The sequence below is a fragment of the Rhinatrema bivittatum genome, chromosome 7 (genome assembly GCF_901001135.1).
Source record: "Rhinatrema bivittatum chromosome 7, aRhiBiv1.1, whole genome shotgun sequence".
NCBI lineage: Eukaryota > Metazoa > Chordata > Amphibia > Gymnophiona > Rhinatrematidae > Rhinatrema > Rhinatrema bivittatum.
The window spans coordinates 306,043,767-306,057,661 of NC_042621.1; the positions used below are offsets into that span (position 1 = coordinate 306,043,767).

The 13,895-nt window shown below is 50.9% G+C and overlaps 1 protein-coding gene across 2 annotated transcripts in view; it reads left to right on the plus strand.

Moving 5' to 3' along the window:
- SEC23IP (SEC23 interacting protein) overlaps nt 1–13,895 on the plus strand; it is a 122,219-nt gene that overhangs the window by 79,120 nt on the left and 29,204 nt on the right. For both annotated transcript variants that reach the window (XM_029610526.1, XM_029610527.1), the window contains 3 exons: nt 1,191–1,346; nt 12,890–12,992; nt 13,434–13,619. In XM_029610526.1, the coding sequence (XP_029466386.1) occupies nt 1,191–1,346; nt 12,890–12,992; nt 13,434–13,619 (445 nt within the window). The remainder of the gene's footprint in view (nt 1–1,190; nt 1,347–12,889; nt 12,993–13,433; nt 13,620–13,895) is intronic.

Consider the following 13,895-nt stretch of genomic DNA (forward strand, 5'->3'; position numbering starts at 1 on the left):
TGATTGCAGTGAAGCCCTATAACTGTCACTCAGTGTAGGTTGCCCCAGAAGTGCAATGCAGTGCATGATTGCTTCAGGCTTCTAGGAAACTTGATACTAGGGCATGGAAGGGGGTTGGGGTGTGGGCTTATGTACAGAACTTGTACAAGATGCAAAGCTGAAGCTGCCGAGGCCTGGAAGGGCCTAATGGAGGAGGAGGTGGCGGCCATCACTGGGGTAGGTTTTGGGCGTGATTGAGCCAGATATGGAGAGCAGTGATAGAAAAAGGGCTGAGAGGTTGATGCCGAGAAGAGCAGTGGATTTGTTTGAGCATATGTTGAATATTCCTGTGGATGTTCGGCTTGCACCACAGAGACACTGTCTCTCTGAGCAGGATTGACTTTACTTCTCTGGGGATCTGTGCACTAGGGATAGGTGATTGGGAGGGGGGTGGTTGCAGGTGGGAGGTGAGTGAGGTCCCTCTCTGGCTATCTCTGCATTGGGGACAAGTGATTGGTGGGTGTTGTAGGTGGGAGGTGAGTGAGGTCCCTCTGTGGATATCCCTGCACTAGGGATAGGGTGATTGGGGTGGGGGGAGGGGTATTGCAGGTGGGAGGTGAGTGAGGTCCCTCTCTGGCTATTTCTGCACTGGGGATAGGGTGATTGGGGGGGGGGGGGGAGTATTGCAGGTGGGAGGAGAGTGAGGTCCCTCTCTGGCTGTCTCTGCACTGGGGATAGGGTGATTGGGGGGGGGGGGAGTATTGCAGGTGGGAGGAGAGTGAGGTCCCTCTCTGGCTGTCTCTGCACTGGGGATAGGGTGATAGGGGGGGGGGGGGAGTATTGCAGGTGGGAGAGGAGAGTGAGGTACCTCTCTGGATATCTCTGCCCTGGGGATAGATGACTGGGGAGTGAGTGAAGTATCTCTGTCTGGATATTAATGCAGTGGGGATTGGTGACTTGGAGGATGAGTGAAGTGCCTCTCTCTGGGTACCTCTGCATTGGAAATAAGTGACTGGGGAGTGAGTGAGAATAGGGAGTCATTCAGATGGGAGGGGAGTGAAATATCTCTCTGGATATTGCTGGGGTGGGGGGCGAGGGTGATCCAGGTAGGAGAACTTTTGGAGCACCCTCTTCCTTATTTTTGTGCTGTGAATCAGTGGTTGTCCGAAGAATGCCTGCCTGTTCCTCTCGTTTTACTGTATGTTTTATAGGTGTCTGTGGTTTATCACGCCTTGGACTTTGAGCCAGAAATTTTCTTTGCTATGGGCTCTCCAGTTGGCATGTTCCTCACCGTGCGTGGCCTAGACAAGATTGATGAGGACTTCCGTCTTCCAACTTGCCAAGGATTCTTCAACATTTACCATCCGGTCAGTAAAACCCATTCCTCAGATGCGTGCTGAAGTGTTTGCAGAGTGCTAGAGCTGATCGCTGCTCAGGAGCTTGGGTTCTGCCTGTGATGGGAAGTCTTAGGAGACTCTCTAGAGACCACCAAATACATTCAGTGAAATTTTGTTTAGCCATTTCAATATGAGAGGTTGAAAAGTATATTTCCTAGTGTGTAGCCAAATGGACTCAGGACCAGTGGGTTATGTGCTCTTCTGCTAGCAGATGGGAGACAGTCAGATTTCAAAGCTGACGTCACCCTAGATATACCCCTGCAGTAACCTCAGCTCTTCAGTATCTTTCCATCTCCCTAACAGATGTGGACACTATTCCCTCGCTAGCACGGTGCTAGCGGGATTACAAAAAAAAAAGAAGCATTTTATCTTTAAGAGTTAGCCCCGCTCTCCTGTGATGATACCTAAGGGTCCCTCCCCCAGTCGAGAATTCCTGAGGTGATTTCTGATCCCTCAGAGGTGCCTTGGTCCAGTAGCCGGCTCCAGGCATGGACTTAGCCACTGAAAGGCAGTGGGTGCAAAGCCGAGTACGACGGTGAACGCCAAAGTCCTCTCCCCCCGCAGCTGGAGACCGTCTCTGCACTCGGCCGTAAGCGCTGAGACCAGGTAAGTTTAGAAAATCTTCAATCCAGAGAAGAAGAAGGGCTCCGGCGAGTCTTCTCCGGTCTCCTTGCTCGGCACGCTGTACTGACTCCATTCTCGATCCCAGTGAGGTAATAAGGGGGGGTTCCGAACAGGTTGAGCAGCCTTCAATGGGCTAGGCCCCGTTTTCAGCTCAGTGAGTCAGCCACGTGGCGACTCACTACGGCATCATCTTGTGTGCGGTGGGCTGCGGTGCCATCTTCCCCCCCCTTCGGCCGTCGGAACGCACGCAGGCCGGCCTCATGGGCGCACAATGTGCACTTTTACAAGCGCATAGCAGCGCACACGCATATCCAGGCACGTTACCTGTGCGTGCCGGACACCAAACGCACATACGATGGCCCCGGCAACAAAGAAGCTCAGATGACGCTCCCTTTGCGCGGCTTGTCACATCAGAGAAGCACAGCCCGACCTGGAGTCCTGCCTGTGTCAACACTGTGAGGAAGCCCAGGGAGGACTAGATTCTCAAGTTTTCCAAGTCTGGTCCATCCCAGACGGAGGACGGGCTATCCAACAGCTCCCCAGAACTGAGCAATTCAGATATGGCGAGAGGGCACTTCAGTAATCCCTACTCCGGTTCCCCAAGGAATAAACATGGACCCAGGGGCCTTCTCTTGGTTGGAATTTTTCCAGGGACTACAAGCCTTTTGTTCAGGTGCACTCAGCCCCGGCCACAACCTGGGTGGAACCCCAGCCGGGGGCACCTGATCCCCCCCCCCGGCCCTGTCCAGGGGCCTCGAAACATGCCTTATCTCACCAAGAGTATCCTTGACAGGGATCCAGATGCCACAGATGATGATGAGAGCTTACTAGAGGAAGAGGAAATCCCTTCAGGCCTGGAACCATACAGAACCATGCTTTGCTTCTTTCACGATGAGCCAGCCCTTGTCTCCCAGACTCTGAAGACTGGGGATTCCAGGCCCGGACCCTATGGTGGAACCAAAGAACCACCACATCCTGGTGTCCCTTCGTAAGGCCTCTTGCTATTTGCCAATGCTGGAAGCCATCCTGGAACTGACTGACCTAGAATGGGATGCCCCGGAGGCGAACTTTAAAGGAGGGCGGGCCTTGCAAGCCTTGTACCCTCTGGAACCCGTGACCAAGGAATGCCTGCTTTCCCGAAAGTGGATGCCATGGTCTGTGCCGTCTCAAAGCGAACAACCATTCCCATTGAGGGAGGAGCAGCATTGAAGGATGCTCAAGATAGTAGACAATTGGGATCCATCCTTAAGCAAGCCTTCAACGCGACAGCAATGACACTACAAATCGCTTCCTGCTATGCTCTGGTGGCTCGCTCCTGCTTGCTTCTCTCTCTCGAGACAAATAGTTCCGGAGCATATGCTGGAGAGGCGATTGAGTCTGCCACTGCCTTCCTGGCAGATGCAAGCTCAAACCTAGTGCATACCTCAGCCAGAGGAGTGGCCTCTGTAGTGGCGGCCAGAAGGCAATTATGGTTGCGCAACTGGTCAACGGACGCAACCTCAAAGGTGAACCTCACAAGAATGCACTTTAAGGGATCTCTTTTATTTGGAAGCAAAGTAGAGAAACTAGCCAGTAAGTGGGGCGAATCTCCAGTACCTCGTCTACCGGAAGACAGAGGAAAAGCGATCCCAGCATCCCTCTCCCAGGAGAGCCTGGGGTAGAGGCTCCCAACGCTTCCGGCCCTACAGAAACCTGTCCTTTCAGATAGCACAACCTTCTGGGAGGTCTCAGTCCTTTCGGAATCGACAACCCAAAAGAGGAACAGGTCCGGGTGCAGGCTCAACCCGAACTTCCCAATGAGAATGGGCAGACACATCCACAGGAAGAGGAAATAGGGGGTCGACTCTCCCTCTTCTACCAACGATGGGTCGAGATCACGTCGGACAAATGGGTACTAAACATACGAGAAGGCTACACTCTGGAGTTTCACAGCGTCCCTCGAGACAAGTTTGATATCACCCTGCCACTCCCACCTCAAGAGACTGGCAGTGGAAACCACACTGACAAGACTACTCAGTCTCAAGGCTATAACGCCGGTGCCTATACCCCAGCTAAATACGGGGCGTTATACCATCTATTTTATCGTGCCCAAGAAAGAGGGCTCATTCCGACCCATCCTGGACCTAAAGAACGTCAACTGTCATCTATGGATGCTACATTTCCGCATGGAAACTATCCTTTCCATAATAATGGCAGTGTAACCAGGAGAGTTCCTAACCTCCCTGGACCTCTCCGAAGCCTACCTTCACATTCCAGTCCATCAAGACCACCAGCATTTTCTACGTTTTGCGGTACTGGGTCTCCAATACTAATTCCGGTCGCTACCCTTTGGCCTGGCAACCGCCCCCAGAACATTCTCCAAAATTATGGTGGTAGTGGCGGCAGCACTGAGAAAAGAAGGGATCCTGGTACACCCCTACTTGGACGACTGGCTGATCCGGGTGAAGTCACCAGAAGAGAGCCTTCAGGTGACCGATAGAGTCAGGACCCTCCTTCAGGAACTCGGCTGGGTCGTGAACATGGACAAGAGCAGTCTACAGCCCTCTCAGCCCTTAGAGTACCTGGGAGCCCAGTTCGACATTAAGCAGAACAAGGTCTCTCTCTCCCCCCCCCCTGCCCCCCCCCCCCCCCCCCCACCCCAGGAGGAGGAAACTGATGGAACAAGTACACCGATTGATGACCAGGACGCACCGCAAGGTATGGGACTACCTTCAGGTCCTAGGCCTCATGGCATCAACTCTGGAAGTAGTACCGTGGGCAAGGGCTCACATGCGGCCACTCCAATTCTCCTTACTGTCCCGCTGGAACCCACTGTCCCAAGATTACTCAATTCATCTCCACCTACCGATGGAGGTATGCTCTTTGCTCCAGTGGTGGCCGCAGGAAAACCACCTAAGCAGAGGCGTAAGCCTATCCCCACCAAACTGGATCATACTCACTATAGCCGCAAGCATCCAAAGGTGGGGAGCTCACTGCCAGGAACTGACGGCCCAGGGACAATTGACCAAGGAAGAGGTGAAATAGAATATAAACCGCCTGGAAGCTCGAGTGGTCAGACTAACGTGCTTGCAGTTCAGCTACAGGCTCCAAGGGCAAGCGATTTGAGTGATGTCTGACAATGCAACAACAGTTGCCTACATCAACTGCCAGGGAGGAATCAGAAGCCAGTAGGTGCTCTAGAGATAGACCACCTCATGGAATGGGCAGAGGTAAACCTACAAGGGATCTCTGCTCCCACATTGCAGGCAAAGACAACGTCTCAGTGGACTTCCTTAGCAGGGAAAGTTTGAACCTGGGGGAGTGGGCAATGTCGACCTGAGGTTTCCAGCTGATAGTAAATCGCTGGGGCCTCCTGGCCATGGACCTACCTGTCACATCTCGTGATGCCAAAGTCCTCCGGTTCTTCAGCTGCAGATGAGAGCAGCACTCCCAAGGGATCGATGCCCTTGCCCAGAGCTGGCCAGAGGAGGACTTACTTGTATGCCTTCCCTCCATGGCCTCTACTGGGCAAGGTCATCCGCAAGATAGAACACCACAGAGGGCTAGTCCTACTAGTGGCTCCGGATTGGTGGTACGCGGACATGCAAAGACTCCATGCGGGGAGTCTTTGCACACACACACACACAGGGACCTTCTCCAGTAGGGCCCGATCCTTCACGAAGATCAGTCTCGATTCTCTTACGGTCTGGCCCTTGATAGGACTCACCTGAAGAAGCATGGTTACTCGAAGGCTGTGATAGCCACCTTGCTTCGCGCACGGAAGTTCTCAACGTCCCTGGCATACATATGGATCTGGAGAATATTCGAAGCCTGGTGAGAGGACCGCGGGGTGCCCTCACGAACGGTCACTCAACTCCCTTAAGGTTCAGATAGCAGCTCTCTCCTGCTTCAGGACCGAAGTAAACAGAAACCGCCTGTCTGCACACACAGACTTCGTCCGTTTCCTAAAAGGGGTTAAGCAACTCCGACCACCCCTAAAGTGACCGGTCCCACTATGGAATCTCAACCTGGTATTGGACTTTCTAACAGGGCCTTCCTTCAGGCCAATGCGCAGTCTGTCACTACGCCTTTTAACGCTAAAGACTGTCTTCTTGGTGGCAATATGCTTGGCCCGTAGCATCTTGGAATTACAGGCACTATCTTGTCAGGATCCATTCCTCCGCTTTATTCCAAGAACAATACAGCTTTGCACCGTCCCCTCCTTCCTACTGAAAGTGGCCTTGGGGTTTCACTTGAATCAATCCATCTCTCTACCATACCTAGATCAATCAGAACCGGTGCGCAAAACGGATCACTTGTTTGTTCTTCACAGTGGGAAGAAACAAGGCGAAGCGGCCTCACGAACAACTATAGCTCGCTGGATCAAGGAAGTAATCAAGGCAGCTTATACAAAGGCAGGGAAGCCCTTACCCCTGCAGGTTAAGACTCATTCTACTAGGGCCCAGACAGTAGTTTGGCCTCTGCCCAGGATACGGTCGCCAGCCAACGTCTGTTGAGCGGCAACGTGGTCTTCCCTACACACCTTCTCCAGGTTCTACCACCTGGATGTCCAGGCTCGAGAAGACGCAGCCTTCACAAGGGCAGTGCTAAGTGGGCCACACCAGCCTCCCACCCTGTCCAGGAGTAGCTTTTGTACATCCCACTGGTCCTGAGTCCATCTGTCTACATTAAGGAAAACAAAATTATCAGGTAAGTAATTTCTCCATTTTCTTAGTGTGCAGTCAGATGAATCCAGAACAAGTGGTTTATGGACTCCTACCAGCAAATGGAGACAGAGAAAGCTGACATGTCAGTACATATACCCCTACAATGACCTCAGCCTGCCAGTATTCTCTGTCTCCAGCAGATGGTGGACGTGCATCTCCTCACAGGGGATTGCTTCATTTTTAAGAAAGAGAATTAAGGAAAGAAAATTACCGCCCCACTTTCCTGCGGTGATACCAAATGGTCCCTCCCCCAGTTGAGATTTCCTGAGGTGATTTCCGTGGGCCCTCAGAGGCGTGCCTTGGGCTGGTAGCTGGTTTTTCCGGCGAGGACTTAGCTGCTTGAGCAGTTGAAAGGCAGCAGATGCTGGAAGCCGAGCATGGCAGTGACGGCAAATGCCCTCTCTCCCCGCAGCCAGAGACTGTCTCTGTGCTCAGCCAGGTAAGGCTGAGCTCTGGTAAGTTATTAAAAAAAACAAACCAGAGACTTAGCTGGAGGTTTTACTTGCAGGGCTTCCTCCGCTCTCTGTGCTCAGCGTGCCGTTCCAACATTTGTCCTGCTCCGTGGGAGGTCGAGGGACGTGGGCAGCCTCTCTAGGCTAGGCCCTGCTCTGAGGCTTTCGCTGCGCGCCTTGTGGTAGGCTGCAGCAGCTTTTCACGTGCTTTATTAGGCTGCCCTTTACAGGCTTGTCGGTTTGGCATGTGCATCTCGCTGTGCATCCAGTTTGTGCGCTGTTTTTGGGCGCGCAATAAAGCCTTATATTCTGAGTGCCCACGTTCAGCGCTGCCTAGTGGCCGCGCACTTATGTCAGCACACATCGGCGCTTAGGTTTTTTGTGCATTTTACTTTTGGCCGCCTAGGTGAGTGCACATAAATATTGGACACACACAACTTTTTTGGGCGCCTAGTTGAGCACCTAACTATGTATATATAGATACACACAGCTTGACGCACGCCTCCGGCCACCACTCAGCGTGTGGTCGGCCACGCACTTTGGCCAAAGAGGTGGCTTTGGTTGTGACGGCCAGGCATCAGTTATAGTTGAGAAATTGGTCGGCCAATGCGACCTTCAAGGCTAATCTCACCAAGTTACCTTTTAACAGCTCATTCTTGTTTGGCAACGAGTTGGAGAAAATGGCCAGTAAGTGGAACAACTCTCCAGTTCCTCATTTACTGGAGGATAAGAGTCTGGCACAGTGCTTCCTCGTCATGAGAGGTCGTGCTAGAGGTTCCAGGCGTTTTCGACCCTATAGAGGAGTGACCTTTCAGAGGACTTGGCCCTTTTGGTAGGTCTCAGTCCTTTTGTTGCCGACAACCCTCCCAATGAAGGCTTGCTGACCCACCCCCAGGAACAGGAGATAGGGGTCGCCTCTTTCTCTTTTATTAGAGGTGGGTCGAGATCACATCAGAGGATCCTGGAGGTGATACAAGAAGAATATGTTTTGGAGGTGATACAAGAAGGATATGTTTTGGAGGTGATACAAGAAGGATATGTTTTGGAGGTGATACAAGAAGGATATGTTTGGAGGTGATACAAGAAGGATATTCCTAACTCCAATATTATTTAACTCCTAACAATCAACACACATCACCATCAATATCACTATTAGCTACCTCTTACAATGTAATTATATGTAATTAGCTGGTTTTCCTTTTCCTTTTTCCTTCTCACTCCAAGTTCTATTTTTCCTTGTTACATGTAACTGCTTTTTCCGCACTATTGTTCAAGTTTAAGTTTATTTTGCACTCCTGTTTCATGTGAACCAGCATGATGGGACTATTGTCTTGAATGTTGGTATATAAAAAATAAATAAATAAATATGTGATAGTGTCGCAGTATTCCTCGGGACATATTCATGACATCTCCCTGCCACTCTCCGCAGAAGAAGCAGGTGGTGGAGGATACATTAGCAAGGCTCCTCAGGCTGAGGGCTGTAGTCTCAGTGCCCACGTCTCAAGAAAATATGGGGCGATATTCCATTAATTTTGTTGTGCCAAAGGAGGAGGACTCCTTTCCGTCCCATCCTGGACCTCAAAGGCATCAACCGTCATCTGCGAGTGAAGCATTTTCACATGGAAATATTGACTATGTGATCATGGCGGTACAGTTGGGGGAATTTCTGACCTCTCTGGATCTGTCCGAGGCATATCTTCACATTCCCATCCAACTGGAGCATCAATGTGTTCTGGGACGCCACTTTCAGTTTCAGGTGCTGCCACTGCTCTCAATTCTTTTTCCAAGGTAATTTTGGTAGTTGCGACTGTGATGAGAGAGGATGGGATACTAGTACACCTGTGTGTGGACAATTGGATGATTTGTGCCAAGTCGCTGGAAGAGAACCGCCTGGTAACTCACAAGGTGATTTCCCTGTTGCGGGAGCTCAGCTGGGTGGTGAATCTAGATGAGAGCAGCCTTCGGCCTGCTTAGTCGCTGAAATACCTGGGAGTTCGGTTCAACACACAGCAAGGCAAGGTGTTCCTGCCGGAGGTTCAGATTTGGAAATTGCTGGCCCAAATCCGTCTGTTGTCAACTTTGTGCCCAACTGTATGGACTTAATGGCTTAATGGCAGGGACCCTGGAAGTAGTACCGTGAGTGAGGGCGCATATGCGTCCTCTTCAGGGCTCCCTGCTGTCTCACTGAAATCCGCAGTCTCAGGACTATTTGATTCAGCTCCACCTGCCGATGGAGGTCTCTTCCCAACTGCGGCGTGGACTGCAGGCAGATAATCTACAGATGGGTGTTTCCCTATCCCCATTGGACTGGCTAGTAGTGACAACGGATGGGGTGCTCACTGTCAGAGCTCACTGTCAGAGCTGTGCTCACTGTCAGAGCTGTTGGCACAAGGGCGCTGGAGTGCAGAAGAGTTTCTCTGGAACATCAATAGGCTGGCATGTTTGCAGTTTAGTAGTAGACTGAAAGGTCCATTGGTCTGAATAATGTCAGACAATGCAACGACCGTGCTTACATCGTCAGCAGGGAGGCACCAAGAGCCAACAAATAGATCAGCTTATGTGATGGGCAGAGGTACATCTCCGGATGATGTCAGCCTCGCACATTACAGGCAAAGACAACATAAGAGCAAATTTCCTCAGCAGGGAGAATCTGGATCCAGGAGAGTAGGCATTGTCAGACGAAGCGTTTTTCAACTAATTCAGGATTGCTGGGGTCTCCCGTTTCTACACCTGTTGGTGACTGTGCGCAACGCAAATATTCCGCGATTCTTCAGCTGTAGATGAGACCCGAAGTCATTGGGGATCGATGCCCTAGTGCAGGTGTGGCCGGAAGACAAGTTGCTATATGCCTTTTCTCCATGACCCAGGTTGAGCAGATTGATTCGAAGAATTGAATGCCACAGGGGATGGTACTCTTGGTTGCTCCAGATTCGCCCAGGTGGCCATGGTATGCAGATCTGCAGAGGCTTCTGGTGGATTTGCCTCTTCCACTTCCAGCACACAGGAACCTGTTGCAACAGGGACCTGTCCTTCACGAAGATCTGACTCAGTTTTATCTTACGGTATGGCCCTTGAGAGGGCTCGCTTGCTGAAATATGGATACTATGCAGCAGTGATTTCCACCTCAATAAGAGCTTGAAAGTTCTCCACTTCCTTGACCTATATGCGAGTTTGGAGAGTATTTAAGGTCTGGTGTGAGGATCGAGGTGCTTTTCCTTCCTTGGTCAAGATTCCGCTCATTTTGGAATTTTTGCAGGATGGAATGAATAAAGGCTTGGCTCTTAATTCCTTAAAGGTATAGGTAGCAGCTTTCACCTGTTTCAAGGGTAAGGTAAATGGTGGATCCTTGTCGGCTCATCCTGATGTGGCCCGTTTTCTGAAAGGAGTGAAACATCTTCGTCCTCCCTTGCAGTTTGCAGTGCCTGTATGGAGTCTTAATTTGGTCTTGGATTTTTTAGCAGGGCCTACATTTAGACCGCTGCACTCTCTCTCATTGTGATCATTGAGTTTCACTTGAATCAGACCATCTCCCTGCCGCCTCTGGATAAAGAGAGAGATGCAGAAGAGTATCATCTGTTGCCATCCTTGGATGTCAGACATGTTGTCAGGTATCTGGAGGTTACTGAGCCTTTGCGGAAGTCGGATTGCCTGTTTGTCCTTCTCAGTGGTACTAGACAGTGAGAGCCAGCCTTGCTCACTGGATTAAGGAGGTAGTCACAGCTGCATACGTGGATCCTGGGAAGCCGTCGCCTAGTCAGGTTCGGGCTCATTCCACTTGGGCTCAGGCAGTGTCATGGGCAGAAGTTAGATTGTTGTCTCCTGTCGACATTTGCCGAGCTGTGATGTGCTCCTCTTTTCACACCTTTTCCAGGTTTTATTGCCTGGATGTTCAGGCCCGGGAGGACACAGCCTTTGCATGTGTAGTTTTGTCTGGACCGTGGGCAGCCTCCCACCCTATTCGGGAGTAGCTTGAGCACATCCCACGTGTTGTGGATTCATCTGACTGGACGCTAAGAACTGAGAAATTACTACTTACCTGATAATTTCCTTTTATTTAGGTCAGATGAGTCCAGCTTCCCTCCTTTGGCTGTCATATGCTTGTACATTGCTCCTCCTGTGTGCCTGCATGTTACTGGGAATTTCTGGTAAGTGTTACTCCAGTTCCTAGACTAGTGTTCTTATGCTCTTATCTGAGCTTATCTTGACTGAGTAATGTTTTTAATCAAGTTTTTTGCTAGTCTGTCCAAAGTTGCTTTTGCAGAGAATACTGGCAGGCTGATGTCACTGCAGGGTATATGTACTGTGATGTCGGCTTGCTCTGGCTCCATCTGCTGGTAGGAGTGCATAACCCACTTCTGGATTCATCGGACTGTCCTGAAGAAAGGAAATTATCAGGTAAGTAGTAATTTTTTATTTGCTTGAAAACCTCAATATCATTGCTCAGTTATAAGCTTTGGGAGTGTTAAATTTTTTCTGAACTGCAGGGATTTGAAACACAAGAATATTCTAAACAAATTAGTCAAGTCTGGTAGCCAGGGGTGTGTGTGTGTGTGTGTGTGTGTGTGAAGCTTGTGTCGGTGCATTGTGTGAAGCTTGCACTGCTGCTGCCCTTGCGCAGTGTGTGTGTGTGTGTGTGTGTACAGATACAATGTATACTATGTATAAATGTTTTCATACTATTTGGACTGGCTTCGGCATATAAATGTACACAGCTCTGAGGATTTGTTCCAGCATCAGTGGGAGGAGGATTGTGCATGTCCCTTATTTGAAAATCTGTGGAAAGATTTAAATATTATACTGTGCAAGCATTCATGGAAATAACATCACATGATAGGTAATCATCTCCAAAGTAGGTGTATCATCCAGAAAATGGAGCAAGTGTGTTAAAAATGTAATTACAGAAAGCGTAATGCTGGAAGAAAGATCACAGCACTAGAAGCTGGGAAGGTCCGCAGCAAGGGGAGGCTCACCCTAGAAGGTAGGAGGGTCCATGGTGAGGGGGAGGCTCACTACTAGAGAGGAAAAAGGTTCACGGTGAGGGGGAGGCTCACCACCGGGGGGAGGGGGGGAAGGGTCATGTCAAGGTGGGGGGGGGGGGGGAGAAGGTCCACAGCAAGGGGGAGGCTCACCCTAGAAGGTAGGAGGGTCCATGGTGAGGCAGAGGCTCACTACTAGAGAGGAAAAAGGTCCATGGTGAGGGGGAGGCTCACCACCAGAGAGGGGGAAAGGTCCATGGTGAGGGGGAGGCTCACTTCTAGAGAGGGGGAAAGGTCCATGGTGAGGGGGAGGCTCACCACTAGAGAGGGGGAAAGGTCCATGGTGAGGGGGAGGCTCACTACTAGAGAGGGGGAAAGGTCCATGGTGAGGGGGAGGCTCACTACTAGAGAGGGGGAAAGGTTCATGGTGAGGGGGAGGCTCACTACTAGAGAGGGGGAAAGGTTCATGGTGAGGGGGAGGCTCACCACTGGAGGGGGAGAGAAATGTGCAGATCCAGACCACATACGCCCAGTATATGCAATTCCACTTTGTGAGTAGTCATTGCAGACTGGTGTGTGCCTCCTTTCCACTTATGATTCTGTGGTTAAAGAAGCAGGTTCCAGCCTTGGATACATACGCCACTCCTTCCTCTCCCACATACTGAGCCCCGGCACACCCCCTCACACCCCCACACAGTTATCTTTCCTTTTGATGGGAATTGTGGGGCTCACGGTTCCCTCATGTTCTCCTGCAGCTGGACCCAGTGGCTTACAGAATAGAACCAATGATTGCTCCAGACTTGGACCTGAAGCCAGTACTTATTCCACACCACAAGGGCAGAAAAAGGTTGCACCTTGGTAAGGAAAAACCAGTGGAGTCGGGCAGTAGTGGATGAGCATGGGGAGTGGGGAGGCAGGCATTCGTATATGCACTGCAGCAGTCATGGATGCGGTGAGCTTGGGCAGTTGAGGTCATGCATGTGCAGGATTTGGGGGTCGGGCAGTAGTGGATGGTCGTGGGGAGTGGGGAGGAAGGCATTCGTATATGGTGAGGGATCAGTCATTAGTGGATGTTGTGCACGTGTGGGGCATGGAATTGGGCAGTAGTGGACGGGCAATTTTGGAGGTCATTCACATATGAGGGTTGGGGAGTGGGTTTGAGCAGTAATGAAGAGCTGTGCATGCATGGACTGTGTACTCTGTTAGTAATGCAGGGGCGTGGGATCAGGCAGTAGTGGAGAATAGTACAGGAATGGGGTATGGACGCAGGAAGGGTCACTAACTGTCCCTTCTCTGCAGAGTTGAAGGAAAGCCTGAGTCGCATGGGTTCGGACCTGAAGCACGGTTTCATCAGCTCGCTGCGCAGTGCCTGGCAGACGCTCAATGACTTTGCACGCGCTCACACCTCCTCGCCTCAGCTACAGGTGGAGCTGGAGAAGGTGGCCAATCAAATCAAGGAAGAGGAGGAGAAACAGCAGGTGGAAGGTGAGCCACGGCTGCAGGAAGTGATAATCTGTCCCCTGATGGACATCCCACACCAGGCTATACAGAGGCAAACGAGTCAAACAAACCCAGAATTCAAGTATCAAAAAACCAAAGTGTGTGCAGAATCTCTAGGTAATAAGGAAGCGAAATGCCAAAAGATGCATCCTTATGCCCACGTGAGATTTTAAGAGACTGCTAACAATTAGCAATGTTAGGACTCTTCTCTGGCTCTGTATTTCCTTCTGTCTCATTCTTCCAGCTGAGGTGGAACCAGTG